This window comes from Sceloporus occidentalis, unplaced genomic scaffold (genome assembly GCF_023333645.1).
Source record: "Sceloporus occidentalis isolate IW3139 unplaced genomic scaffold, rSceOcc1.0.p SCAF_6, whole genome shotgun sequence".
Lineage (NCBI taxonomy): Eukaryota > Metazoa > Chordata > Lepidosauria > Squamata > Phrynosomatidae > Sceloporus > Sceloporus occidentalis.
The window spans coordinates 12,045,093-12,072,605 of NW_028316986.1; the positions used below are offsets into that span (position 1 = coordinate 12,045,093).

General features: G+C 41.5%; 2 protein-coding genes across 7 annotated transcripts in view; one reads left to right on the forward strand and one right to left on the reverse strand.

Moving 5' to 3' along the window:
- FANCL (FA complementation group L) overlaps positions 1-5,060 on the forward strand; it is a 57,615-nt gene extending 52,555 nt beyond the window's left edge. For 2 of the 3 annotated variants that reach the window (XR_016281646.1, XR_016281647.1), the window contains exons 12-15: positions 807-923; positions 1,954-2,025; positions 3,993-4,104; positions 4,866-5,060. Coding sequence is in view for 1 of the 3 variants with exons in the window: in XM_089528866.1 (XP_089384992.1) it covers positions 807-923; positions 1,954-2,025; positions 4,866-4,901 (225 nt within the window). In the remaining 2 variants the exon portion in view is untranslated. The remainder of the gene's footprint in view (positions 1-806; positions 924-1,953; positions 2,026-3,992; positions 4,105-4,865) is intronic. The other variant, XM_089528866.1, reaches the window with a different exon arrangement.
- Positions 4,968-27,513, reverse strand: part of VRK2 (VRK serine/threonine kinase 2) — a 75,494-nt gene continuing 52,948 nt past the window's right edge. For 2 of the 4 annotated variants that reach the window (XM_089528863.1, XM_089528862.1), the window contains 4 exons: positions 18,242-18,300; positions 17,344-17,525; positions 6,521-6,688; positions 4,968-5,207 (listed from right to left, as the gene is read on the reverse strand). In XM_089528863.1, coding sequence (XP_089384989.1) covers positions 4,968-5,207; positions 6,521-6,688; positions 17,344-17,525; positions 18,242-18,300 — 649 coding nt within the window. Of the gene's footprint in view, positions 5,208-6,520; positions 6,689-15,764; positions 15,853-17,343; positions 17,526-18,241; positions 18,301-27,513 lie in introns of those variants that run through there. The other 2 variants (XM_089528864.1, XM_089528865.1) reach the window with 2 other exon arrangements.

The window sequence follows — 27,513 nt, forward strand, 5'->3', positions numbered from 1 at the left end:
AAATGAATTCCAGAAAGATGTTCTCAATATTTGTGAACTGATACCATTAAGGCAATGTTTTTGTCCATTTAGATTCATCCAGTGAATGATAAATTGCCTGCTTAGTTCTGTCACTTGATTAAAGACATTTTATCAATTTAGCGTACTAATCAGTTCGCTTTGTACACAAGTAAAAACAACAGTTTTGATAGAGGGAAGGCATACTTCCCTTGTTTCTAGATGGTGTGTTCAGATATAAATGACACATCCCATCTGAGAAGAGGCATTTCCTTCTGTGTAATTGTGAAACCTGAAGTATGTAGTTTATCTTAGCTATAGATCTTGTAAATACTTGTGTTAAATGTTGTACAATTAATTAGGATGCCTTCAGCCAGGAAACATTTTAACTGATTGATAAGCTGTCATAAAAGAAGCCATTTACAGTCAGTTCTTCCCTCTATATCTATGCATTGAACTATCCATGGTTTGAAAATATTTTCTCCCCTGTCAAAAAAACCCAAAAAGCAAACCTTGGTTTTGTCATGTTATATAAGGGATGCCATTTTGTTATATCATTGCATATAATGCGACTTGAGCATCCTTGGATTTTGATATTCACAGGCTGGAGGTTTCTTGGAACCAAATCCCAGCAGATATCAAGGGACTACTGTATTCGCAATTAAAAAACAGCAAGCTGTTTTTAAAACAGATAAAAATGTGGGAAATGTTAAGGCACATTATGTACTGATAGGTGTAACTGAAGTGTAAAGTTGCCATAAAACAAAATACGTTATCTTTCTGATAGCATTGCATTCTGTATCTTAAAGGAATTTTCCATGGACTGTGGGATCTGCTATGCTTACCGTCTTGATGGAGCTATTCCAGACCAAGTCTGTGATGATTCCCGCTGCGGCCAGTCTTTCCATCAAGCTTGTTTATATGAGGTAAACTAGTCTGTCCAGTGTCCAGTTCCATATATGCTCCAATGTTTATGTATGTTTACTTCTACATGGATTATGAAACAAAAAGCTGAGGTAATCCCAGTGTTTCAAAATTACATAGAAGAGTAAGACTTTTTTTCTTTTTACAAATATAAGTTGTTGGGAAAAAAACTAAACAGCACACAGAACCAGCACTGCATGCTGTTGCTTTCTCCCCATTGCCATCCCTTTACCATTCATAGTTTTACTGAAATGGAATCATGTTTCAATCTTCTTCCAAAATAGATGGCTATGTTTTGTAAAATCTGATTTTGATTTTAAGTGTGAGACTTATTTATTTGCTTCAGCCTCGTTGAGGGAAGGAAATGGTGCTGGTGTGATTATAATAGCCAATTGCTTTGTGTCCCAGTTCTAAGACCAGAAGTAATTGATAGTGATGGATAGTGTTAGACTGAACTGTTTTAATTGCTTTTTATCTTTTAATGGCATTTTATCTTTCAAAGTGCACTTTTAAATCATTTTAGTATTGTAAGTAGATTATCCTTATTTTAATGTTCAGTTTTTGGTAGGCAGCCCTGGTGGCACAGTGGTTAAATGTCAGTACTGCAGCCACTCACTCACAAGCCACAATGTTGCTTGAGTTCAATCCCAGCCAGGGGCTCCAGGGTTGACTCAGCCTGGCATCCTTCCGAGGTCACTAAAATGAATACCCAGCTTGTTGGCGTCAGTTAGTAGGGAGTGCTTAAGTGCACTGATAAGAGGTATGGAAATGTACTTGCTATTGCTATTGCTGTTGTATTGTTTTTTAAATTATATGCCACCTTGAGTCCCACTTTTGGGAGAAAAGCCAGACAGAAATAAGTGCAACAACAACAACAACAACATTTTTCCGTTATACCAAAGGGCTGCAATTTAGTGATTATCTCATTTAATTAATAATACTTATATTATTATAATACTTATAATAAAAAGTTAATGAAGTGGTCTACAAAATAAAAATTTGAATTCAAATGCACCATGTGTTTCACTGCAGTGGCTACGTGGGCTCCCATCTAGTCGACAAAGTTTTAATGTCATATTTGGAGAATGTCCCTATTGCAATAAGGTAAGGAGAAACAATGTAGTGACATAGAATTAGGCATGCGAAAATTTCTGGCTGGCATCCTGTTCAGTAATTATGATGTCATAAGCCTAATTTACAACATCATAATTATACTAATTCGTTTTTGCAATCATTGCACCACTGCAATGACTGAAAGTGCCCATAAAAATCTACCCTTTAAAGCCATTTAGCCCCCCCCCCCCCCCAAAAAAAAAAAAGAAGTATTTCCAAGGTGCTGCAGAGCAGGGTGGTGAGTGAGAACACATTCAGCCTCTGCCAGTACCGGAGTGCGATGCAACATCAATAACTGTGTCACTCTCTAGCACCTCAAGTTCCTCTGATGATGGGCCTGCATGACTTAAGAACTAGTGTCCATATTCTCTCGGTTGGTGAGAGGAGGAATCCATAAGGTGTCTTTCAACTTAGCAACACCTAAAACAGGCAGGGAGGAAGAAGATGGCATCAAACCAAAGGTTTTTGGTCAGGCGCCATCTTGGCTCATCAGTTCTTTTCCTGCATTTGCCCAGGGAAAGAGCTCTTTGTGTCTTGTCATTGTCATTGTTTATCTCTTGTGTCTCCTATCATTATCTTCTAAACAGCTTTTTTTCCCCTCTTCAGCCTTTTTCTTTTTTGTCTTATCTTCTTCTTACTCTTTTTTCTCGGACTGAGGTGGAGTCTCTTTCTTTGGAGGTTTTTAACCAGAGGCTGGATGGCCTTCTGTCACAAGTGCTTTGATTGTCTCTTCCTGTATGGCAGAGGGTTGGACTGGATGACCCTTGTGGTCTCTTCCAGCTCTATGATTCTTTTTCTTGTATTCTTTTATTTTTCATCATTTTTTTTAAAAAAAGAAATCTCTATCTTGCTGACTGTTCTTCCTATTTCATTCTCTTTCTGCTCTTCTGATATCTCCAGTGGGGGAAAGGGATAATGTTGAGTCTAAGAAGACTAAAAAAATTTCTCTACCTCTTCTGACCACCCTAAAAGAGCAGAATTGGAAAAGCTCCTCCGTCCATGATCTCAAGTTCCTGTTTTGGATCTGCAGAAACTTGGGATCATGCATGTTTGCTTCAACATACAGATGCTGCTGCACCTGATATGGGGTACCAAACAGATTGGAGGCTTGTGTTGGACGCGGTGCTGCTGGACAGGAGCACTAGTGATTAGGACTCCCTGAATCCTTGCTGGAGACCTTCCAGTCATTCCTCAGCAAGACAGACCTGCTGAGCCCTCTGATTGCATGATCAATTGCTATCCTTCTCAGTAGTGCCTTGAGGCTGAGAAATGTCTACTGCTTCCTCCACGTGTGCTTGCTTCCCTCAGCCCCCACTCAGGGAAATTTGCTATTCTAACAGATAAAGCAGTGGATCTCTTCTGAAATTGCTTCCAGTCTCTATGCCTTCCAAGTCATGGGGGGGGGGGGCAGGTGACTCATATGTGTAGTATTAGTCATGACAAGTCAGCAGTGATAGGTACTTTTCTTATTTCTCCCCTGGGAAGGAGGACTTCTAGGTCAGTCATTTTAAGGTGGATTAAAGCCTGCATAGCCATGGCCTATGAGTTAAGATTTCTCATTCAGCCAACATTACAACTCACTTGACAAATGCTGCTGCTACCTTAGTTGTGTTTTCTTCTAATGCTCCTTTGAGTGACATCTGCAAAGCAGCTCCCTGGAGCACACCTGCAACCTTCATCCATCACTGTAAGATGAATAAGATTAAAGCCTCTGAGAGATGGGTGCTCCAGTACTCATGACAGCCACTCCCCCTCTTGTTGGAAATGAATCTTTGGTATGACCCATTCTGGATTTCTCCTCTCACCAACCCAGAGAATACCACATTGGATACTTACCATGAAGGGGCGTTCTGGGAGGAATGCATCCCTCCCTTTACGGTTGCTTAGGGGCTGTTGTTTGTTGTTAGATATATTTTTCTTTGGATAGAAGGAAGGTTTCTCTCTTTTTCTCTCTTCAGTGTTCTTTCTGTGTCTGCTTTGTCATTTGCATGGGATGTGAACTGAGATGCTAAGATGGCAACTGACTGAAAGGTCTTGGCTTGATATCTTCTTCCCTGCCTGTTCTGGGAGGTGAGATGTTGAAACCCACTCCAGAATGCACTGTTACAATAAGTATCCCATGTGACATTCTACCTGACCTCAAAGGAGGTCTGCTCTGCTGGCCACTGGGGCACAAAAGGATGATGTTTCCAGCTGCCTCCTGCTAATGACCAAGGATAGAACAAGAGTCCTGCTTCTGATTGTCAAGCCTTGCTCACTGGCAGGAGAGAAATGGAAACATCCTCCTCCTGTCTCCCAGTTGCCAAGAGGAACAGATCTCCTTCATCGAATGTAGCTTTAGTCTGGTAAATTAGGTTTGGGAGGGCATTTAGGACTATGGTTACATAGTGTTAGTGAAGATGGAACAGTTATGGAACTGTGACTCAAGGTTACAGATCTGTCACTGCAATACAGAATGCCAGCCCATTTTTTTTACATGTTAGCATCAGGAGAGGTAAATACATTTTATATCTATGTTTCCCAATGCAGGATCTCAGCCACTGTTTAAAATAAAATTGAAATTAAAATGCACCTTCTTTCTCTGGAAGATTCTAGTATAAACTCTATATAGTACATACTTGAACAGTGCATATACCAGTGAGGTATCTTGATATGGTGGGAGGGGAAATCACCTCAGTGAATTAAATCTTTTTTAAGAAAAGAAAAAGAAATCGGTATTTGGTTTTTTTTTAATAATACAAAGCTGGAGATTAAAAACAGAATCTGAGAAGTTTATTGGTTTTAATTTTCAACGTTTTTACATTTTGTTCTGTTTTAAAATACAATTTCAGCAAATCACACTGAAAATGTCTATGAAAAAAACCTGAATGGGATTTCAATGGAATCTATCCTAACATATGTCTAAAGTCTAGAAATAAGCATTAATGGAAATATCAAAGAAAATATAGAGAAAGCAAAATTAACAAGAGGAGGACAGCAATGGCTATGACATATTGATATAGTTCATGATATGGTTCAGGCTGAGAAGTTCTGCATACAGAAGAGCTGGATGACGCCCAAACAATTTCTGGTTGATAGACTGCTGAATGTATGTCTCCATTTTCTATGGATTTTTCTTCACTTCTCTGGAAGGACCTGCGGAGATATGTACTGTGTGACTGTTCTCTACTTTCCTAAGAAAAAAGAAATCAATGTATTCACCCTTTAATGAAGATTTGAAAAAGAACAAACTTTTAGTCCTGGTATTTTTTCCTTAAGAGTTTGTGTCTAAGAGCTCAGGAAGCATAATAGAGGGATACATAGTGATTGTTGTTTCTTGTTTCTGCAGGGAACATTGGAATTTTTAGCCTCCCAACAGAACACAAGAAAGTGTCATCCATAGGATGAAGCACTAGGCTCAGCCCTTTAGTCTCAGACACAGAAAGTAATTTGACCGGGTGCCTGCATGTATAGCCTCAGGATCAGAACAAGTTTTTCATACCAAGGAAACATGTGGAGTCTGTGCTTGCTCACTTTTCCTTAGCAGCTGAACTAAATGCTGGGAGGCAGGGAGAAAAGAGCAATCTTTTCAAATATTTTGCTCTTCTATGAAAAAAACAACAACAGACCTTTATTTTGGCAATTAGCAAATATGCAACAGCATCACATTCCTAACTGTACCAACACTGCAGTACACTGCAAACAATAAACTACAGTGGAATACACACAACTGTGTATAAAATATCTGAGGATGTATTTTATTAGTACCCCCCATCCCTGCATATAAAAAATGCAGTACTGTTTGTTTCTTATTAGTACTAAAGAATGTACAAGTTCTCCCAAGCTCCAGCGCATGGACAAGTCCATATTATCAATTAATTTTTTCTGTTTATTTCCTATGAATTATTAATAGCTGCTTTATAAAATTAGAGTGACTTCTGACTAGTAGAAGTGCTGCATGTGAAGAATGGGGCAGGATTAATGCAGGGTTCAGACCTGACTTAAAGATTTACACCATAAACATTCCTCTCTGTCTGTCAGGTATTTGTTGCAATGCATTTAAACTTGACCAGGTATATATGGAATGTTTACCTTGATAAGGACACTAATGTCAGACATGGACCACAAATCATGTCCAGTTAACTCAGCCTGGAGATGGAAGTAGCAGAGGGCATCCAATGAAATTTGTAACTGGTAGATCTCATCTCAGTATGTTTGAAACTAGTTACAATCTGAGAACTACCATGTTAAAGGGACTATAGAAAAAAGGATGCACATAATTAGTATACTTGCACCATTTTAAAATGCTGGGGGGGGGGGGTGTTTATCACACCCATCAAAAACCTCCCTCTTCATGGAAAACCTACGTTTCAGTAGAGCAGTAGTAATTACTTGTTTATCTGTTTTTCATCTATACTTAACTTGTTCTTAAGGGGGGGGGGCAGGATTTGAAAAGCAAAAGTTTCAACAAGCTATCTACAATTTAATGTAACAGCAATACACTTACCTCTTCAGTTTGAAGAGGCTTGTTCAGTCCATCCAGCATCTGTTTGTTGTGTACTTGGCTGCTTTTCATAACTGCGGTGGCTTTTCTGTGATGGGCGAGTTCCTTGTTTTCCAGCTTGCTTTCCTTCATTTCTTTAACTTGCTTTGGTCCTGGCTTTGGTAAATCAACCTATAAAATGTACAGATTAAGTGACCCTACACTTAGCCTATCAAGCAAAGTTGTTCCTTCTGTATGGCCTCCATTCCACTGAATGAGTCTTACATGAGGGCCTTAAACAGGTCCTTCTGAAATTAATGGCAGTTGCATAACAGCAGTATACCCACTTCTAGCAAAAGTATCACTAAGACAGCAGAGCTGTTAAGCATACTGCAGTTGTGGTATCTTTAAGGCAATAGTACGTCTTTAAAAACGTTTCAAGAAGTCATTACAAATTCTGAATGAACACTATTAACCTTTATAGGATATGAAATTGGAAAGTTTCTGTCAACTGAATTATTATCTGTAGTGGATTATGTTCTTCGTTTTTTTACTATTACGATTATTCTAATTAATGACAGTTTCTGAAGTATGAAACAGTCACTACTTATTTCACTTGGAAGGTTTTCTAACCCTCCCAAATGAGGTGGACAATTTTCTCTCTTTCCCATAGCAAGCTGTTAGGCATGTTCTCAGCCATCCTAAGAGATTGTGCAGTTCTCCTTCTGCAAACACTGCACTTACATTAAATGGGTTGATCCTTTGGTAATCACCGTTTTCAGTTTGTAGCACTTAGGTAAAGTAGGATGGGCTGAAAAATAGCCACTTGGGTAGAACCGCTTGGGGAGCTCTATTATCAAAACAAGGATCTGAGTCGAGATCTTACAGAAATCAGTGTTGCAAAGGAGGTCCTCTAGGTTAGAGGATGGAGAACATTTCCAGATTTGGACTGCACCTCTTACTAGCCAAACATTTGAAAAGCAACATGTTTCTTGTCCTTAATTTGGGTCAAGCTACAGCTCCATGTGGGATGCGGCCACAGCGTCCCTGACAGTTGGTTATCTAGGCTTTGCTTAAGTATGTCCAGCAAAGAAACCCCCATCTTCTGAGACAATCCGTTCCACTGCTCAGTAACTATTACTGTTTGATTTCTCCCAAGGTTTATCCAAAATTTGCTTTCCTGCCATTTCCACGCATGGGTTCTAGTCCTGGTGTCCTGAAGAAACAGATTAAGTATGTTCCACCACCTTCTGTGGCACCCTTTTAGATATTTTCATAGTGCTACTGTATTTCCTTTAATTTTACCAGTAAACCAGGGGTTCCCAACCTGGGGTGTGAGAAGAAATTTCAGGGGGTGCATAGAAATGGTTGGTAAACACTGCAGTAAATGTACTCAACTTTATCCATTATCCTTAATAGCAGTGCTTCTCAAGCTATCTGATGAGGAGTACTGGCAATTTCTCCCCAATATGCCAAGGAATGCTATCATTTGTACCCCCCTGGCTACATTTGCTTCTTTTCTGGGAACTCTTGATGGAGCACCATTGGTCCAGAGACCACCACTTTGAGTAGCATTGTCTTAGTTAGTGGCAGGCCATTACTTGCCTACAGAAAGCCACAAAATCTCAAACAATTACTTCCCTACGAGAGGATGAAAAACATGGATAGGGAGAAGGATACAAAACCTTGCCACAAACCCAGATGCCAATCTGCTTGCACATTTACTGGAAAATGTCATCACATGACAGAACCACCCACAATATTAGAGGGTTTTTTTCACATGCTCATTCTCTATTGTGATATATGCCATCCTCTTATCAATAATGCCCTTCAGCACTCTACATAGGGCAAACAGAACAGACCAGTCTCTACCTCAGAGGATAAATGGACATGAGTCATACATTAGGGATGGGAATACACAAAACCCAGCTGCAGAACACTTCAGTCTTCCGGGGCATTCCATCTCAAACCTCAGAACAGCAGTCCTTCAACAAAAGAACTACAAAGATTGGAAAGAGAAATAGCAGAACTGGAATATATACAGAAATTCCAGTCCATTGGCAGGGTCAACTGACAAGAGAATGGTTTCCTGGATACTAGATATATCACAAGACTAGATAACACCACCTTCATGAGGGCTCTCTTGATCATTTTATCACATCTCTTTTTTGCTTCTTAATCAGCATTGCACTACATTCCAATAAGGCTTTAGGCAAAGTTTTTCTTCCTGCCTTTGTCCCCAATGACCACTATTAAAAATGAACTTGTCCCCTTATCGAGTCCTGAGGGCACAGTGGTTAAATGCAGCCAGTATTGGAGCTACAAGTTTGCGAGTTCGATTCCAGGGCTCCAGGGTTGACTCAACGTGGCATCTTTCCATAGGTCGCCAAAATGAGTACCCAGCTTGTTGGGGGCAATTAATTTACACATTGTAGTCTGCTTAGAGATTACTTAGTTCAGTATGAAGTGGTATAGAAATGTAAATGCTATTGCTAATCAACATATCCACAAGTTTTGCATTTCTGTTGCTATTCACACATGCAACCAGTTAATTTATAGCTATAAAAGGTCTGTTCTTAAGCACTTCATACTTCTGATAAAGTAGACTTAAGTCTACCAACTTCTTTCGGTCTCAAAGGGGCTATAAGCTACTTTGCATATGGTCCTAGAACAGTTTCCAGGGTCTTGGCTGCTGTTCTCTGGATGTATTGTAGTTGTCTTCTTAAAATGTGACATCCAGAACTGGATACAATAATTCAGACATGGCCTGAACAGCACAGAACAACAAACTATGACTTTCTAGTAAGTGGACATTAATGCAGCCCTAACTTGAAAGTACCTTTTAAACAGCTACACCACACAGGGCTCACATTCAATTTGTGATACTCTGAGGCCCTTACATCTTTTTTACACATGCTGCTACCAACCCAGATTACTTTAAACCTCCTTTCTTTGCATTTTTAAAATATCTAAATGCAAGGATTTACAATTTCATGACTAACACCCCATTCACTACCCTGGAGCAGGAACAAGTTAGATTGGAAGCTACTGTTACGATTGTTGCATGATTTCAATAAATGAGCAAGAGCTTCTGACTCCCAATTATTTAACAGCAAAACCAAAAAGGATTTCCTCCTTAAATTAGATTTGTACAATTTTCAACCTGTAGCAGTAATTCCAATGTAGATTTTGACTTGTATATTCAGATCATCCCAGTGTAGGGCTCCTGAAGTGCAATAGGTAATTAACTCTGTCCTTTCTCCCCACAATAGTTCAGTAAAAGAACACATGCGTTACATGCAAAAGTTCCCAGATGCTAATCCTTAGCATCACCAAATACAGCTAGGAAAGAAGCATGCTTGAACCTCTGCAGAGCCATTGCCAGAGGCTGGAGAACACTCCTCCGAAGTGTTAGGAGGACGACTTGCTCTCTTGATCCCTGTCCCTCATGGTTGACAGCCCAGGGGGGAGATGTGGTGTGACTAATGTTACATCACATAATCAATACATCTCTAAGTGAGGGTCAGTTTCCATCTAAATTAAAATTAGCAGTGGTTAAACCCCTGCTAAAGAAGCCCTCCTTAGACCCTCTGCTTCACAACAATTATAGACCCATCTCGCTGCTACCTTTCTTGGGGAAGGTGATCGAGAGAGCAGTCGCCTTCCAGCTTCAGTCGATCTTGGACGACACTGATTTTCTGGACCCATTTCAAACCGGCTTCCGGGCGGGCTATGGAATAGAGACTGCCATGGTCGCCTTAGTTGATGATCTCCGTCTGGGCATGGACAGGGGGAGCGTGTCCCTGTTGGTGCTCTTGGACATCTCAGCGGCCTTCGATACCATCGACCATGGTATCCTTCTGGGACGCCTGAGGGAGTTGGGAATTGGGGGCACTGCTTTGCAGTGGTTCCGTTCCTACCTCTCGGGCAGGTCCCAGATGGTGGAGCTGGGGGACTGTCGCTCCGATAGGAGGGCCCTGACATCTGGTGTCCCTCAGGGAGCGATTTTGTCCCCTATGCTATTTAACATTTACATGAAGCCGCTGGGAGAGATCATCCGGAGACATGGGGCGCGGTGTTATCAGTACGCTGATGACACCCAGATAATTTTCTCTATGTCTCCGACTGATGCAGTAACTAAGGATGGCATCTCTCCTCTAGATGCCTGCTTGGCGTCGGTAATGGGCTGGATGAGGGAGAACAAACTCAGCGTGAATCCAGGGAAAACGGAAGTACTGGTGATAGGTTCCGCGGTTTCTGGTGGCGAGATCTGTCACCCGGTCCTGAACGGGGTCACGCTCCCCCTGAAGGACTCGGTGCGCAGCTTGGGAGTGCTCCTTGATTCGTCGCTCCAGCTGACTTTTCAGGTGGATGCGACGGTCAGGAGTGCCTGTTATCAGCTTCGGCTGATACGCCAGCTGCGTCCCTACCTGGACCGAAAGGACCTAGAATCTGTTGTACATGCTTTGGTAACCTCTCGATTGGATTTCTGCAACACGCTCTACATGGGGCAACCCTTGTACCAAACCCGGAAGCTGCAACTGGTACAGAATATGGCAGCTAGATTGGTCGTTGGTATTTCCAGGTCGGACCATATAACACCTATTTTAAAAGACCTTCACTGGCTGCCTATTCGCTTCCGAGCTCAATACAAGGTGTTGGTTTTGACCTATAAAGCCCTAAATAGCTTGGGCCCAGGGTACTTGGAGGACCGTCTCTCCCCATATAATCCGCCTCGCACTCTCAGAACTTCCGGGACTAAATTGTTGGAGGTCCCTAGGTCCAACCTTACACGGACCTCACAGAGGGCTTTTACTATTGCTGCCCCTTTTCTTTGGAATAAGCTCCCTGCAGAGATTCGTTCCGCCGCCTCATTAGCTGTTTTTAAAAAACAGTTGAAAACATATCTATTTTGGCTGGCCTTCCCACCTTAATTTATTTATTTATTTTTCCTGCCCCCCCCCCTTTTTTTTTTTCCCTACTGACCTTGGATTGATGTAACTTTTTTCATTTTTCTTCTGCCCCTGACATGTGTATTTTCTTATTTTATTGTTTTCCTGTTCCTGTTTTTGTAGTAATGTTTTTAACTATTACACTGAATTTTAACTTTGTATTGAAATGTTTTTATAAATTTTGTAAGCCGCCCTGATCATATCCTTGGAAGGGCGAGGTAGAAATAAAATTTATTATTATTATTATTATTATTATTATTATTAAGATCTGATTTAGCATCAGGCCGCTTGCTATGTTCAAAAGAAACCCAAACAGAATAGAACCAGTAAACCTGAAGCTTGCCCACTGTTGCACTTTACCAGAATTCTACTTAAAAGTGAGGTTTTGTTGAATCCCTATGAATTATTTCTACAAATGTAGAATAACACGTGCAGAAATGTGTCACAAGAATGCTGTGGAAATGTCTCCCTCTCCTTTACTAATACAAACCAAGGCTCCATTTCCAGGTTTCTTTTTCTCCCAGAAGCCAGTATGATGCCCACAGAAGGTCAAGAAACCAATAGCTCCTTTCGTTTTTTGCTCTCTGAAAATTGATTTTCTGTGACAATCTAGCTAATACGACTATAGTTCTTTCCTTCAAAGTACCAGACCAGTCAGGGTCCAAAGATGACCCTAGGACAGTATGACAGGCTTAAGCCTTGTGAGACTAGCAGACAAATGTCAATTTAAGACTAAATCTAATTAACCATTTCAAAACTCTCCCGAATATGCACTGACAAATAGCTTGATCTGGCACTCAAAAGAATACAGGACTGTCGCCAATTCTGTCATGAGAAAACATGCTGAAGTTGGGCATTTAAAATCCAGAATCCATCTGCACATTCATCGATCAGCAAAGTTATGCCACAATAATAAAATCTCACAGACACTTCAAAATCTATTAGGCAAAATGCCTTTTAAAGACAGTTTTTGCCAACATAATATCATTCTCAATCTAGTCTATGCTGGGAATTTGAAACATTTTGTACCAGCTCTTGTGGCTAGAATAGAGAAGACAATTCATGCACTGATTGTATCTCAACTTGCAAATATGTTATCTCTCTATTTAAACAATATGTTGAGGTTTTTGGGCTTGTAAGTGCAAATTTTGACCATCCAATACTCAGCACCAAACAGCTAACAATTTTAAAATAATCTGTATTATGGTTTCAGGATATCTAGTCACATGGAAAAATACAGAAAATACACCTGTCCTCCTGCTGCCTCATTGCAGATTATTCCATCCTTTATATTCTGTATAGGCAGTCCGTTTTCACAGAAATGGTAACAGAATTGGGGATGAAGTACAATATTTTTCAAACTTGAAAGCAGTTGGGAGCTTTTCATTTTAAAAAATGGATTTTTCTCTTTTTATCCTTAATTTACCAGCCATTCACATGTTATCTTTCAGAAAGTCCTTGAGTCAAAAACAGCTCACATTTTTCAGCTGATCTAAGTATGCATTTCATACTAATGAAAGAGAGTATTTGAAATCCCTATGAAAACTCAGGATGATGGGGACTAGGATCAAGTCATCTGCAAATAGCACAGTTCTTTCTGACCTTGATATTGGCCATTAAAAATACTGCTGCCTGTGTCTAAGGAACAGAAGCTGTGATAATTGACACTCCTCGCTCATGGACTTTAAATGGGGTTATGCACTTGCAAATAGCAAATACTGTGGCAGATCTCCATTTTCTTAACAATCAAAGTTCAACAACATCTAGCTTGATGACAATATCCAGGATAAGTTTAAAGCTCAATAAAAAGTGTAATAGATTTTGCACTTTCAAATGGAACGGAAGAGAGAAGGAAAGGAATCCAGCCTTGGCCAACAGCAACAGAAGATTTTCAGGGGAAACGCTCCTTAGCCCAGGCCATACTAGAAACTTAATCTTTACAGAAATTAGGATTGTGGTTGTAATCTTTGGCCTTTGAAATCTTGTTGCTGCATTTGTTCTTCTCTTTAACCCTGCCCCCGTTTATCTTCAACAGAGTTTGCTACAAAATAGGGATTAAGGTACTATCCTCTCCTTGCCGCCACCATCTGCTTATCCAAGGAAAGAAAGAGAAATTGGGAACTTTCGGCTTTTTTCCAGCCTTGAGCAAATTCAAGGACCATTGTTCTTGCCATGGCCAAAATGTCCTGAGAGTATGTATGTGTATGATAAACTGAATACACCTTGCAAACAAGATACAGTCTCCATGCATCTGAGCAAGTAGACCAAGTCTACAACAGCTTATACTACAACTTCATTGATTCAGTTAGCCCCAAAGAGGCTACAAGACACCATTGCATACTGATATTTCATGCTAACATGGCTATGTCTCTGAATGATATAGTCTGGTTTTCCATCAGCTGTTTATGACTTTTACTGGGGGGAAGCAAGCACAACATAATACGATATAATTGTGGAAATAGTTCCATAATCGGAGGAGTGATGTAAGCAGGAAGAGAGTGAAATTCTGTGAGCCCAGGCTAGTTACAGTTCTCCCTATTGAAAAGCAGCTTTCTATTGTCACATGGAAAATTTCTGCAATTACAGGGTGTTTCTTTTACAAAGACATAGCCATGTTAGTCTGGAAAATCAGTATGCAAAGGGATCTTGCAGCACTTTTGGGACTAAGTGAAAGATGTTAGTAGCATGAGCTTTTGTCGACTTGAGCCTACTGCCTCAGATGCACTTGGGTATTTTTTCAGGTAGTATGTTTTTAGGGCTTTTTTTTTAAAGGACAGTATGTGATGAGAAAAATACTGTTGGGTTAGTCCAGTGGTTCTCAGACTTTTTACCTTTGTGAACCCCTTTTACATCTACATGGAAACGTCATTCCCTTCCTCCGCTCAACATAAGTGTATGAATAAAAAATATTTTGCTTTTCTTGTTTAGTGTGTCCATCTTTGTTCACACATTTATGTATGTATCATCCCTCAAGTAGGGCTCCTTGCTTTTCTCTTCCCCTCCAAGACAAAAAAGTTTGGGGAAAGGTAGAAGAAGGGGAGGATCCAAGTCTTGTGCCTCCCTTGAGTAACTCTCACTCTCTCCTGGGGACCCATTCCACAGTTTCAGAACCACTGAGTTAGTCCAAGCTTCTGATACACAAACTCACTTGGATCACGGCTGTTATTGATGTTTTTGTAAATAATTATTAAGTGACTGTCTAAAGCAGAGAAAGAAGCATGGCACACATTCATTCTCACTTTGAAAAAAATGCATACAACTGACTCATGAAAGTTTCATGAAGGCGGTTGTTCTGGCTTTAATAGACATCAATGACTAGTTCTTAATCTGTACTTTCTAGCACAAAAAAAAATCAAAATGGATCAAAATCAGAAATGGAAAAAAGCAGGTGCTTTTTGTTAAACAAACTTACATATTTCAATTAACTTTAGAAAACTGTAGAAACTGCAACCAGAGAAAGAAATGCTCAAATTAGCATAGATTAAATGGTGACCACAACAGCAAGCAAGTTACTGTCAAAGAAATGGCTTTTTGCTTTGTTGTAAAAGTGATTAAAAAAATACCAAAGTCTATAACACTCTGGGAAAAAAAGTCTTGGTAATTACCAAGATCAAAATCCAGTGGCTTTTTATTAAACATGAACTTTTGTTCTGCTTTTCTGCACAATGTAAATAGTGCTGACAATTGGGTTTGCAAAGGCACTCGCTACAATAAAATGTAATTGTATCATGAGAGAAAGGTGACAATCGGGAGATCATGAAAAAATTACATATTCTCACTGGTAGTTAATTAGCCATGCAAAAGCCCCTCAAACAGAGATTCTCTTCTATTAGGAATGATTACTATGCAGACCTACAGATGTCAATACCGGAGTCATTCAAATACTTCTTTCACTACTAATTGAAGGTTGTAAAGCTCTGGTGCCAAGGTTTGGCTTCCAAAGAGCTAATTTATGACTAGGCAGCTATTTTATGTCTTCAGTTGCAGCATCTACAAAACTTGGCAAATCAGAACCATCTGTGCACAGAGATTTGTATGGCCATTCATCTCTCAGCTGATCAGTCTTATTAGTTTGCATCCCACATTTTTTTGGCTCCTGTAGGGTTGCAGCAGTCCAAAGTTCACTCAAAATGTTAAAAATGAATGGCACCTTGAAGCTGCCTTATCAAACGGGCATCAGCAAAGGTTTTGGGCTCTTCTATATGGAAAGAGACAACAGCTGACGTTTCAAAGCAGATCCAGGAAATGCCACTAAACACAGTACCCTAAGTTTATCAAAAGACTTATTTTGCCTTTTTAATTATTATTGTTATTACCTGTACACCAGCAGACTTGGAAAGTGGAAAGTGAGGAGTCCTGTTCAGAACAGACTGCATAACTAACTGTGGTACTTCGAATGGTCATCTGTGGATTCACACAATGGGTTTAAGGGGCTGTGCAGCTGATAAAACTCATTGAGTGGTTCACAGAGACCACAAAATATAACCATCAAGAGTTAAAACTTCTTTATTCACAGACGTACTGAAATCTTAAGACAGGAAAAGCAGCTTTGGAGGACAAGAGCAAAAATGTGGGGAAGAAAAAAAGGCAGAGGTGGGAAGTTGGCTCCTTAAATATAATTCTGCTTTTAAACTATTCTGGAAGGGATAGCTGCCAGTCAAGCTTGTTCAGTGAGACCACATCCCTGGTGGCGCAGTGGTTAAATGCCTGTACTGCAGCCATTCACTCGAAACCACAAGGTTGCGAGTTCAAGACCAGCAAAAGGGCCCAAGCTCGACTCAGGCTTGCATCCTTCCGAGGTCGCTAAAATGAGGACCCAGACTGTTGGGGGCAAATTAGCTTACTTGCTGTCCACCGCTATGATCTTTGGAAAAGCGGTGTATAAATAAAACAAATTATTAATTATTAATTATTATTAGTTGAACAAACTTCTCCACTCAGCAGAAAAATGAAGCTGCACAAATCTATTGGTCTGACTCATGTAAAATCTTTGGGTCATGAGGAATCTTGGGCTTTTCCCCATCCCCAAATGCTTCTGCACATTATTTAAAATATCACTATTTAAAACAGTAATAACGATAATAACAACCAAATAAAGAGGAATAAAGGCAGAACTGTAGGTAACATTTTAAATCACCGGGTACTTACGCAGAGCGTGCAAGAGAGATAAATCATCTCAAATACTGAACTGAGTTAAATCACCACAATTACTTTAGAAAAGAAAAGAAAACAGGGTGGACAACTTCCAATCTCAGAGCTATAAACAACCCTCTGACTAGTTTTCAAAAGCATTTACGAATGATCCATTCAAACATCTGCAAGAGCTTTCTATTAGTTCCCCAGCAGCCCAGTAGGAGGAAAGCAAAAGGGAAAGAGATAAGAGGATGTGAGAGAAGGGAAATGAATCACTTTGAGCCCCTACAGACAGGCCAAAATAAAGCTGCTTCAGGTCACTTTGGAGGTAGGCTGTTTAAATAATGCATGCATCCTGAGAGGCCAGAAGCCACGCCAAAGCCATACTCCAGTCTCAAGGACTGAAGCGCAGCTTTGGTGCAGCTTCTGGCCTCATAAGATGCATGTGTCATTTAAACAGCCTGCCTCCAAAGTGACCTGAAGCAGCTTTATTTTGGCCTGTTTGTACGGGCCCTTTGTCTACTTTGGGATGTGATCTGGCCCGGTGCTGGATTCAGCATGTCTACCATTAGCATCTACCCTGATAAATCATCCTTGACAGAATCTGGCCCTAATTTCTTTTTTAAAAAATACAGTGCATCTTATACATCCCCTCCAGAAGGGTCATTTCTTCCCAAACACTGGTCTTTAAAGATAACTATGCCTTACAGTATTATCTTATGTTTTTTATGCAATCATGACCTCTTTTGTTTAATTACTTACTTTCCTGTGATTAGCAGCTCCTTCATCTGGAGTTCCTTCATTGGTGGTAAAATCCAGCATGCCATTATATAATATTCCTTTGTGTTCCAGGCCACTCAAGAGGATTTTCTTCAGTGTTTCATAATCAGGCTTTTCACTGTATGCTAAATTAGATGCATTTTCCAAAAGCATTGCTATCTCGCCTGTAAAATACAACATTTTGGTTGATTTGAAATCCAGAACATTCAATGTTAGGAACAGCTGTGGTGGATCAGACCAAAGGTCCACTGAGTCCAACATATTCCTTCTCACAGTGGCCAACCAGATGTCACTGAGAAGCCCAGATCCTTTTCTTGGATTAAGTAGGAACATGTTTTAGCAAATCAATTAGACACCTGCTGTAGATTAAGCAGGGATATGTTGTTGCAAAGTTACACTGCCAATTCAATTGTAATGTTGTTTTCTTAAGTGACTGTGACTACCAGCTCTGCCATATGGTTAACAGCCATCAAGTCGACTTCACTTTATGGCTACCCTATGAATGAGAGAGCTTCAAGTCACTCTGCCCATCAAGAGACTTAAACATTCCTAAAAGACTTCACCTTGCTGTCAACAGCCCTGCTCAGGCCTTGCAGACTCAGGTCCGTGGCTTCTTTGACTGAGTCTATCCAAGGGAGGAAAGATCCTGTAGGTCCCTTGTTATTTTCCACAGAAAATATTTGTTGTTTTCTGCAGAAAAATAACAGACAGGCATGGATACAGCTGCACCTTCTCCCCAGTCACCAGAATCTGTTTGCTACTGAGCACTGAGGGGGAAAAATAATTAACCAATTTGTGTGTTAAGTAACAATGTTGGTCAACTGGATCACAATGCCACACAAGTTCTATTTTAAAAACCCTCACTTGTGGTTGCACTTACCGCAGTTAGTTCCTGCAGGAGCCAACCTTGTCACTGAATTAGGGAGTTCATCCAGGAGCCTGAAACCATGAAAATGCAACCAACAATGAGTGAGTAGGACACAGCACGCAGGCAGGCCATTTATTGGAAGCAGAAGATTTTGGGATGATGCTTCCGTTTGGGAATGGAGGAAACTGCCTGAGCAGGTACCATATATATTCATGTATAAGTCGACCTCATGTATAAGTCCAGGGCAGTTTTTGAGGCCAAAATCATGGATTTTGATGTGACCCGTGGATAAGTCGAGGGCATGTTACAAACGATCTAAAGGGGGAAACAAAGCACCACTTCCCACTCTACATCTCCTTCTCTGAACCTCTCTCAAGGGTCACAGTATCAGCATGGGGAAACAAGTCTGGGTGCATACATACCCACACACACACACCTCTTTGCATCAGCATTTCCAGACTCAAAGCTTGCAGGAAAAAAGAAGAAGACACCAGCCTTGCCTTTAACCCCAGCATTTCCAGACCCATGGCTTCCAGGGAAAAAAAGGAGGACCCCAGCCTTGCCTTTAACTCCAGCATTTCCAGACCCATGGCTTGCAGGGGAAAAAAAGGATGACCCCAGCCTTGCCTTTAACCGCAGCATTTCCAGACCCATGGCTTGCAGGGGAAAAAAAGGAGGACCCCAGGCTTGCCTTTAACCCCAGCATTTCCAGCACCTTGGCTTGCAGGGAAGAAAAGGAGGACCCCAGCCTTGCCTTTAACCTCAGCATTTCCAGACCCATAGGCGCGTTACATACCGCCGGATTGTGGCGGTCCCCCCCCGCCGCTTGCATCATCCGGGAGCCGCAGCAGCCAAACCGAGCAGCTCACGGACGCTCTGAGGAAGGAGCGCGAAAATCGCGCTCCATCCTGGGCCCCAGAAAAGACGTCGCGAGGCGCAATCACACACTCGCGGCATCACTTCCAGGGCACGACATGTGGACACACAGCGTCCGCTACATCAAAATGGCGGCGGCCATGTGGAATGGCCGCTGCCATTTGTTACGGACTCTGTCCATAATAGGAGTAGGGGCATCTAGAAGAGACACCCCCTTTTCAAACTGGGATGTCCTGAGGACGTCCGAAATGGTAATCTGTAACCCGCCATGGTTTGCAAAACAGGGTCCAAGCCTGGGCATGCTCCCTCTCTCTGAATCCTTCTCCCTTCCCTCAGTAGCTGCTTGTTAGCTCCAGCTGCAAGGGAGAGCTGAAGGATCTCTCTCTCTCACACACACACTTGCAGAGAGAGGAGAGGCTGCCGGCACCAGGACTCAAATGGAGACTGTTTACTTGGCTACAGAGGAAGGTGGGCACTTTTTTAATGAACTTTATCAGCTGTAGTAACCTACTGACCCTTCCATAAGTCAATCCTTGATTTTGGAGTCCATTTTGGGACATAAATTTCTCAACTTATAGTTGAGTATATACGGTAACCACTCCATCTTTTTCACTCCCAGCACCAGCTGACCTTTTGGAGAGCACCACTATTAGCAATAGCTTGAGCAGAATAATGGCCAAGGAAATATCTTTGTTTTCAAGAGTTCTTGCCAAATATGTTGTAATTTTATGGGACAAAGAAATCCCACCCGGGATAAATTTGCCTTCTTTGCTCCCAGTCCAAAGATTAATGGCTACCTCTTTAGAAGTTCAACACAGTTCAACACACTTTGTCTTTGTTGCTCATAAGAAGAACCTACACACAAATGGCACCAGATAGATAAATTACAGCAATGTCTTCTCAGAAGTATCAATGGGACATACTCTCAGGTAAGTGTCTACTGTTCTGCAAAGTAAATAACTATTCTCAAACTTCAATATGTTAAGCTGTTACCAAAGGAAGCAGTTGTGTTTTATATGCAGCTAATCTGTAGAACAAGCTGCATTCTTTTTTTGTAGTTACCAAACATAGGGAGACTTTCATCGAAAATGGTGCCCACATTTCACTCACAAATTGTGTTCTTTCTTTAAGGACATACACATGTCTGAAAACAAGAGCTTGGAACATGTATTCTTTTTGGACTGCCACAACCAGAATCCCCCAGCTAGCATGACTCCTATGTTTGCAGTGGAATTCTAGACAATGTAGTCCACAAAAGTAATTTTCCCCAGCAATGCCAAACACACATCTGTAGGAACCAAGGATAGACTAAAGCTCCACTTTATGTGCTTACTGCCTGTTTTCAAACCTTAAAACCTCTTGAAATGTTACGCAGCAAAGCCCTTTTTCTTACTTATCTCCCCTGCCTTATGTTCACATTGTTTCATTATACAGTAGTGTGTAAAAGACACTTGGCTATTTTTTTCATTTTTTGTTTTTAAAAAAGGAAGTTTAAAAAACCACTTTAAAAGATAATGGGAACTATCAATAGGAGCCTTTGTTTTCTTTCAGGAAGTCTTTCTTTTTTCCTTGTCTTTTTTCCCCCTCTATTTTTTTTTGTAGGAAGTCTCAAGTGCCCTCACCTTTTGGCATGACATTCTGTAACACATGTCCTAATTATTTTAAGGACTCACAATCTGCACTTCCCAGAAGTCAGGTCTCCTAAAATTTGCTTTCCAACGTGTCTGCTGATTGCCTGTACAAGTTTACAGAAAAAGCAATTCACTGTGGTGCCAACACCTCATCATGTTTTAAAAAATTGAATCTATCAGCCCATTGTAGTGCTCCCTGATGCTCAGAGCAACCCCCACAGATGGTTCCTTAAGGCTGGAATTTTAGTATCCCTGGACTAGATCACCTTCAGTTGTTTACTGACCTTACCAGTCAGTTGAAGAGCAAAAAGGGGGGAGGAAAGGAAATTCTGGCACATGATCATGGTTCTTGCAGTGCATTCCTGTCCTGGTTTTCAATTCCCAACATATAGCCTGGACACAGACCAGAACACCTGCTCAGAGGAGAGAGGTGGCAACAGAAACAAGAGGTGGGAGCCCAGAGTTTGGATCTGCGTGCCATAAAGAGTGCCATGAGAAATAGATTAAGGATCCCAAACAAATTTTTGCATTACAGTGATAGCAGATGGAAAAGAATACACAGAAAATGAAGTGACTATAGAGGATTTTTTTTAAAGGGCTGCTTAAATACATATCAGTGTATATTCAAATCATATCAGGTAAAAATAAAAACAAAAACTAGACAGGCTCTTATCCTATAAAAACCTACCTAAAAGTAAGAACGGTGGAATTCAGCACTGTTGAATTACACAATGATTTTTGCATATGATTGTGCAGGACTGCAGTATAGTTGCTTTACATTTCAGTTTCTTTTTAAAAAAATGCTTACTTCATGCATTTTAATTGAAATCATTTATGCCAAGTCACAAAGACCACAAAGTACCAAGCACATTTTGTGGTGTTGCACAAATAGTTTTGACCCAGCTGTACAATAGCTGCCAGATAGCCCTGGGTGGGAGTGTGCATGATTCTTTACGTTTAGCCATATTTGAACTGCCTGGCCTGATCTTGATGTCCTTCCATAGCAAAGGATATGGCTGAATGTGAGATCTTTAGGGGAAGAATTCAGTTATATAGCTGTGTTGGTCTAGAATATCAGTATGCAAAGGAATCTTGTTGCATCCTAAAGACTAACAATGCAAAAGCAGTAGTAGTATACACTTCTGTAGACTTGGTGTATGTCCTCAGATGCATGAACAATCACTCCCTACAGCAAGATGCCTTAAGATATGAGCATAAATAACCCAAAGTGGCCCTGCCTGAGACAGTCTTTGAATTCTGGTCACCCTCCCCTGTATCTTTTTAGCTAATGGATTATGGGCAACTTCCCAAGTTACTTTTGTTGAGATCTCTCTGCCTAAATCTCTCTCACAGGACCATCAACGTGACAACTTTTCTCATTGTTAATGACACATTTCTTACTGTTGTTTTAGAATCCCAGGGCTTCATAATTTGCTGCAAATTAGAGGCGATGATTAGAAAAGCAATTTCCTTTCATAAAGTTTTTGGGGAGCATCTATTTGCAAACCTCAAAAAAAAAAAAAAGCAACTCCTCTTTCAAAAAAGTGCTTCAACAGGAGCTGTTAAGGAAAATGCAACATGGGACATACAGTAGAGAAATAAAACATGTGAGAGTCACAGTGACTAAGCAAAAGCAATTAAGAAGCCACACAGGTGAAAAAGCTAATGTAATTTAGCAGTCCTGAATGTCAAGGACAGAATTGTAGAATGTACAATTGGAAGCACCTGAGATTCATTAAGTGTACAAGGTAAAATGATGAACTTCTTAATTATGGGTGGAACTATGAGAACCAATCAAAATGAGTGTACACGCCCACTGGGTGGAAACTGACTAGTGGGTGGTGTTTAACAATGGCTATAATAATTGCTATGTTTGCCAATGTATTTTGTGGGTAGTTGGAGTAGTTTGGAGATTGTAGAGATTGTGATTTGTAGGGCATATAGTATTTGTATATAGTCGAATAAAGTAGATCTTTTGTACAAGACTACTGAGTTGTCTGGTGTCTTGAGTGAAGATACAAGAGCCAGCAGGATCCTGGAGAAGTTTGGAGACTTCACAGGAAGTAGAGTGAGAAGGCTTGGAGAGTTTGTCAGGGTCTTCAGCCTATTCTCTGAAACTCTGCTGCTTTGGAGAAAAGCACTAACCACTGATCAAAGCTGGTCAGTTCCGCTGCATAACAAGGTGGTGAGTTAGAGCCAGAGGTGAAGAGCTACAACTCCCATCATCCCTGACAGGAGCAACAATACTTAGCAGTAAGAAATGGTAAACAAAAAAAGGTCTAATCTAGCAAAAATTTGAAGGAATCTGCTCTTCCATGAATGCTCAACACCTTGGATTTCTTATACCAGAATGTGAACGATTTGCAAATGGATAGATCAGATACAAGTGCTTAGATTATTTCAGATCTTGGGTGTTTTTGAGCTAAAGGAAAGCATTTCCCTTTGCATGAGACAAGGTACCCAAATTTAGTTGAATGCTCTTCCTACTGTAACCCTCTTTGCCATATTACCAAGTGATGACAAAAATTTTCAATCCTTACGAGCAACTTGAGGCAGTCAAATGAAACAAGGCAGGTAAACTTCAAGTTCCCTATCTTACACACCCTATCTTACACAAACAGAAGTGATTTGTGCTAGTTCAAAGACAAAGTTGAATAGTAAGTACTACATGAGTTTATCCAGGGCTGAACTAGATATTCAGTGAGACCTTCAGAATTTAGAGAAGGAAACAGTACAGTCCTGCATGACTCAGCATGGCATTGTAGTTCCACATAAGAAACTATGCTTTGCTCAGCCATTTACCAGCCCTGAGACCTACCATAATGCTGCTGAAGCCCACAATGGCCCCTTGTGTCCTGAGAACAGTGGATTTGAAGAAGCGGTTGGCTATGTCCCCACAGTCAGATGTGAAGTTATTGTATCATCTTTTGAGGTCCTTCAGGATCCTCCTATGGTCTCAGCAGCTGAGGTAATAAATTTATCTCTGGGTACAGGACATGGCCAGATACTTCTGCAATTCCTCCTAACTCCTCCTGTATTGTGTGTATATGGGGGGGGGGGGGGGGGGGGGCAGTGGCTCCATGGTAGGTCGGGGGACAGCTGGTTCAGGAGGTCCTTGAACTAAATCCAAAAACAAAAAGGTTTCAATTTCCTTCCAAACAGTTGTCTTATAACACTAACACACACACACACTTTATGTATAATATAATATAATATAATTTATATATACAGTTATTGTGTTCCTTCAAGTCATTTCCAGCTTATGGTAACCCTAAGGCAAACCTATAATGGGATTTTCTGGGGCTTTCTATGGCCAAACAGGGAATCAAATCCTCGTTTCCAGAGCTCAATACTCAAACCACTATGGCATAAATAGAAAGACGTGTTACAGACCGCCCCTTTGGGGTGGCCTGTGGGCACTCCTCTCCCCACCGGATCAGGGCCTCAGCTGCCAGAACGGCAGCCTCTGGGGCCCCGATCCGCAGCTTCCCAGGCCGCAGGGAAGCAGCAAAAGGCCGCTTCCCCGTGGCCTGGAAAGGGGTGTCCTTGGGGCTTCGTGCCCCAAGGACACCCGGTGGTGGCGAGGAGGAGGAGAAAGGGGCTGCTTGGCCCTTTTCTCCCTTGCGTCACTGGCACAGCCGTCTAAAGGCTGCGCCAGCGATGCAAATTGTGGAAGGAGCTCCATTTTGGAGCTCCTTCGTGCGCCACCGAAAGGGCGCTCTAGGCACCCTTGCGCGGCGCAAAGACATCATGTCTGCGCCACCCCGTTTGGAGGTGGCACATTCGTGACATCGTAATGGCGGCCCCCGTGTGGAACAGGCACCGCCATTTTGGATGCACCGAGCACGTATTAGGGTTGGGGGCGTTCGGAAAGGATGCACCTTTCTAACCCTAGTATGTGCTACTCGCGTACTAGGATGCCCGTCTGTAACGGGTCATAGTCTTATAAATTGTTCCAGGAAAGGGCTCTTATTTGTCAGATAGATCTTTTTCAGTGGTCTCGGGTGGTCAGACCTCATCTTCTGTCCCCTTATCTGTTGGAGTTCCTCAGGGCTCTGTTTTGGGTCCCCTTTTGTTTTCTTTATACACACTCTCCCTTGGCAAACTTATCAGTTCTTTCTCCTACCATCTGTACGCTGATGATACCCAGCTGTACCTTTCCACCCCTAATCTTTCACCAGAGCTAGAGCAGCAAGTGTCATCCTGTTTAATAGCTGTCTCCCACTGGATGCACCATCGGCGTCTGAAGCTCAATATGTCCAAGACTGAGCTTCTTGTTTTCCCTCCTAAGTCCACCTTTCACTATTCCTTTTCTGTTTCTGTCAATAACATCTCTATCCAGCCGATCCAGGAAGCCCGTAGGCTTGGTTTCATCTTTGACTCCTCTTTGTCGTTTATCCCCCAGATCCAGACTACAGCCAAAGTCTGTAGATTTTTTCTCTATAATATCGCCAAAATCCGTCCATATCTCTCAGCTTCTACCGCAAAAACACTGGTCCATGCCCTAGTGGTCTCACGATTAGACTACTGTAACCTCCTCCTGGCAGGGCTTCCTCTCTCTCACCTCCACCCATTAATTTCTGTTCAGCATTCAGCTGCACGCATTATTTCACTCGCTCGCCGTTATGATCATGTCTCCCCTCTGTTGTCTTCCCTTCACTGGCTCCCTCTTCCTTTCTGCATCAGGTACAAACTTTTGCTACTCACCTTTAAAGCCCTGCATGGGCTGGCCCCTCTTTATTTAACTGATCTTCTCTCTCCCTACATCCCTACTCGCACTCTCCGCTCTGGTAGCCAAAGTGTCCTCTCTCAACCCAGGATTTTCTCTGCCCCGTCCCGGATCCGTCCCTTCTCTCTTGCTGCCCCTCATTCCTGGAACACGGCTCATCACTTCCCTAACCAGCTTTAAGGCTGAGCTGAAAACCATATTGTTTAGGGAAGCGTTCTCAGGGAATTTGTGATTGTCATCTGGCTGTCTGATAATGTTTGATGTGATGTGATCTGCTTTTATATTTGATGTTTTTAATTTGTCTTTTCTTTTCTACATGGTAATATCTATTCCTCTATTTAATTGTTATTATCTTAGAGTGTACGCCTTGGGCAGGCTTTTATATACTCCTTAATTTTACCGACTTTGTACAGCGCTGTGTATAATTACAGCGCTCTAGAAATAAAGCTTAATAATAATAATAATAATAATAATAATAATACAATGTCTATGGTATTCTCCAAGGGACCCATAACCACCCAAAAGATTCCAAACCACTTTGTATGGACAGTGAACAACAAAAGCAAAAACAACTATTTACAAAATGTATTTCAAAGGTGAAAGCAATCAATGTGTGCAGTTCCAGCTCATACTAGGACTGACCAGTGGCCGACCCCATTAACCTCAATGGATAGAGACCAGCTTAGTCCAGTGCATCTCAATCTTTTTGAAGTGACGGACCAGCAATTCCCACTTACCTTCCCAGAGACCAGTACTGTATTTATGCCCATTTGCTACAACTGTATATTTCATTCTTGGAAGCTTGCTAGGTACTGGCAGCTTATGGCTTGTGGATCAGCACTGGTCCATGGGCCACCACATTGAGCATAAGTGCCTTAGACACAGGTTCCTTCCAGTCCAATTCCCAGGTGTTCTTTAATTGGACTGAACCTGAAACTTCGTGCATGAAAAGCATGAATTCTCTATCACAGAACTATGAGCCTGCCTTCACTTGCCCACAGTGACCAATGTGCTACAGAACAAAATAAATAAATGAATGGTATGTTACCTAGGTGAGAGCCAGCATGGTGGTTGAGCATTGGACTAGGACTCAGGAGACCAAGGTTAAAATCCCTGTTTGGCCATGGAAATCCACTGGGTGACTTTGGGAATTAACACTCTCTCAGGCTCAAAGGATGACAACAACAAATTCCTTCTGAAGAGAAACTTGCCAAGAAAACTCCATGAAAGCCTTAGGGCTGTCATAAGTCAGAAATGACTTCAAGGCACACAACAACAACATGTTACCTAAACACCCTGAAGGCTCTAGATACTATCTGATCTTGAAAGCTGAGCAAGGCCAAGCCTGGTTAGTACCTGGAAGAGAGACTGGCAAGGAATTTACTGTAGTCTAGATTTCAGAGGAAGGAAATAGCAATCCACCGCTGAGTATTCCCTTGCCTAAGAAAATCCTGTGAAAGTCATGGAGTCACCCTCAGTCGACAGGAGTTTTGAAGGCACATACACACACATGCATCACTTCAGTATAACTGATTTAGTGAGGGGGTGCTTCAGTGTTAGGTTGGGGGAAAAGAAGAAATCTCATTTCTCCATAGGGTTAATTCTTGACTGTGGAATTAATAAAGAAGCTTGATGGATTGCATTGATTGAACATAAGGGGATGGTTTGTGGGGAACTCTAATGATCTGAAGTTCTAAAGGGGAAAATTTTAAACAATACCTGACGAAGTCAACATTTACAGATGCAATCTGTATTATTTGCAGCCTTCTGGCTAACCTCCCTCTCTCACTCCCCTTCTCTGCAGAGAGCCACTGCCAACTGAATGTGCAGATTGATTTCTGCAGATCAGCTATCCCTATTGTGTACCTCTGTTGTGACTTGCCCTACTTAAAAGTTTGCTGCCTTCGCCACTTGTAACATTTCACTGCAGCATGGCTGGTGTTCAGGGCACCAAGGAATTGGCTATGTGGGCCTAGGAGCAATTAGCTTTCTAAAGTCCCACTAGTAAAAGCAAAGGAGCGACAACAGGCAGTACTTTTAGCCTGGGA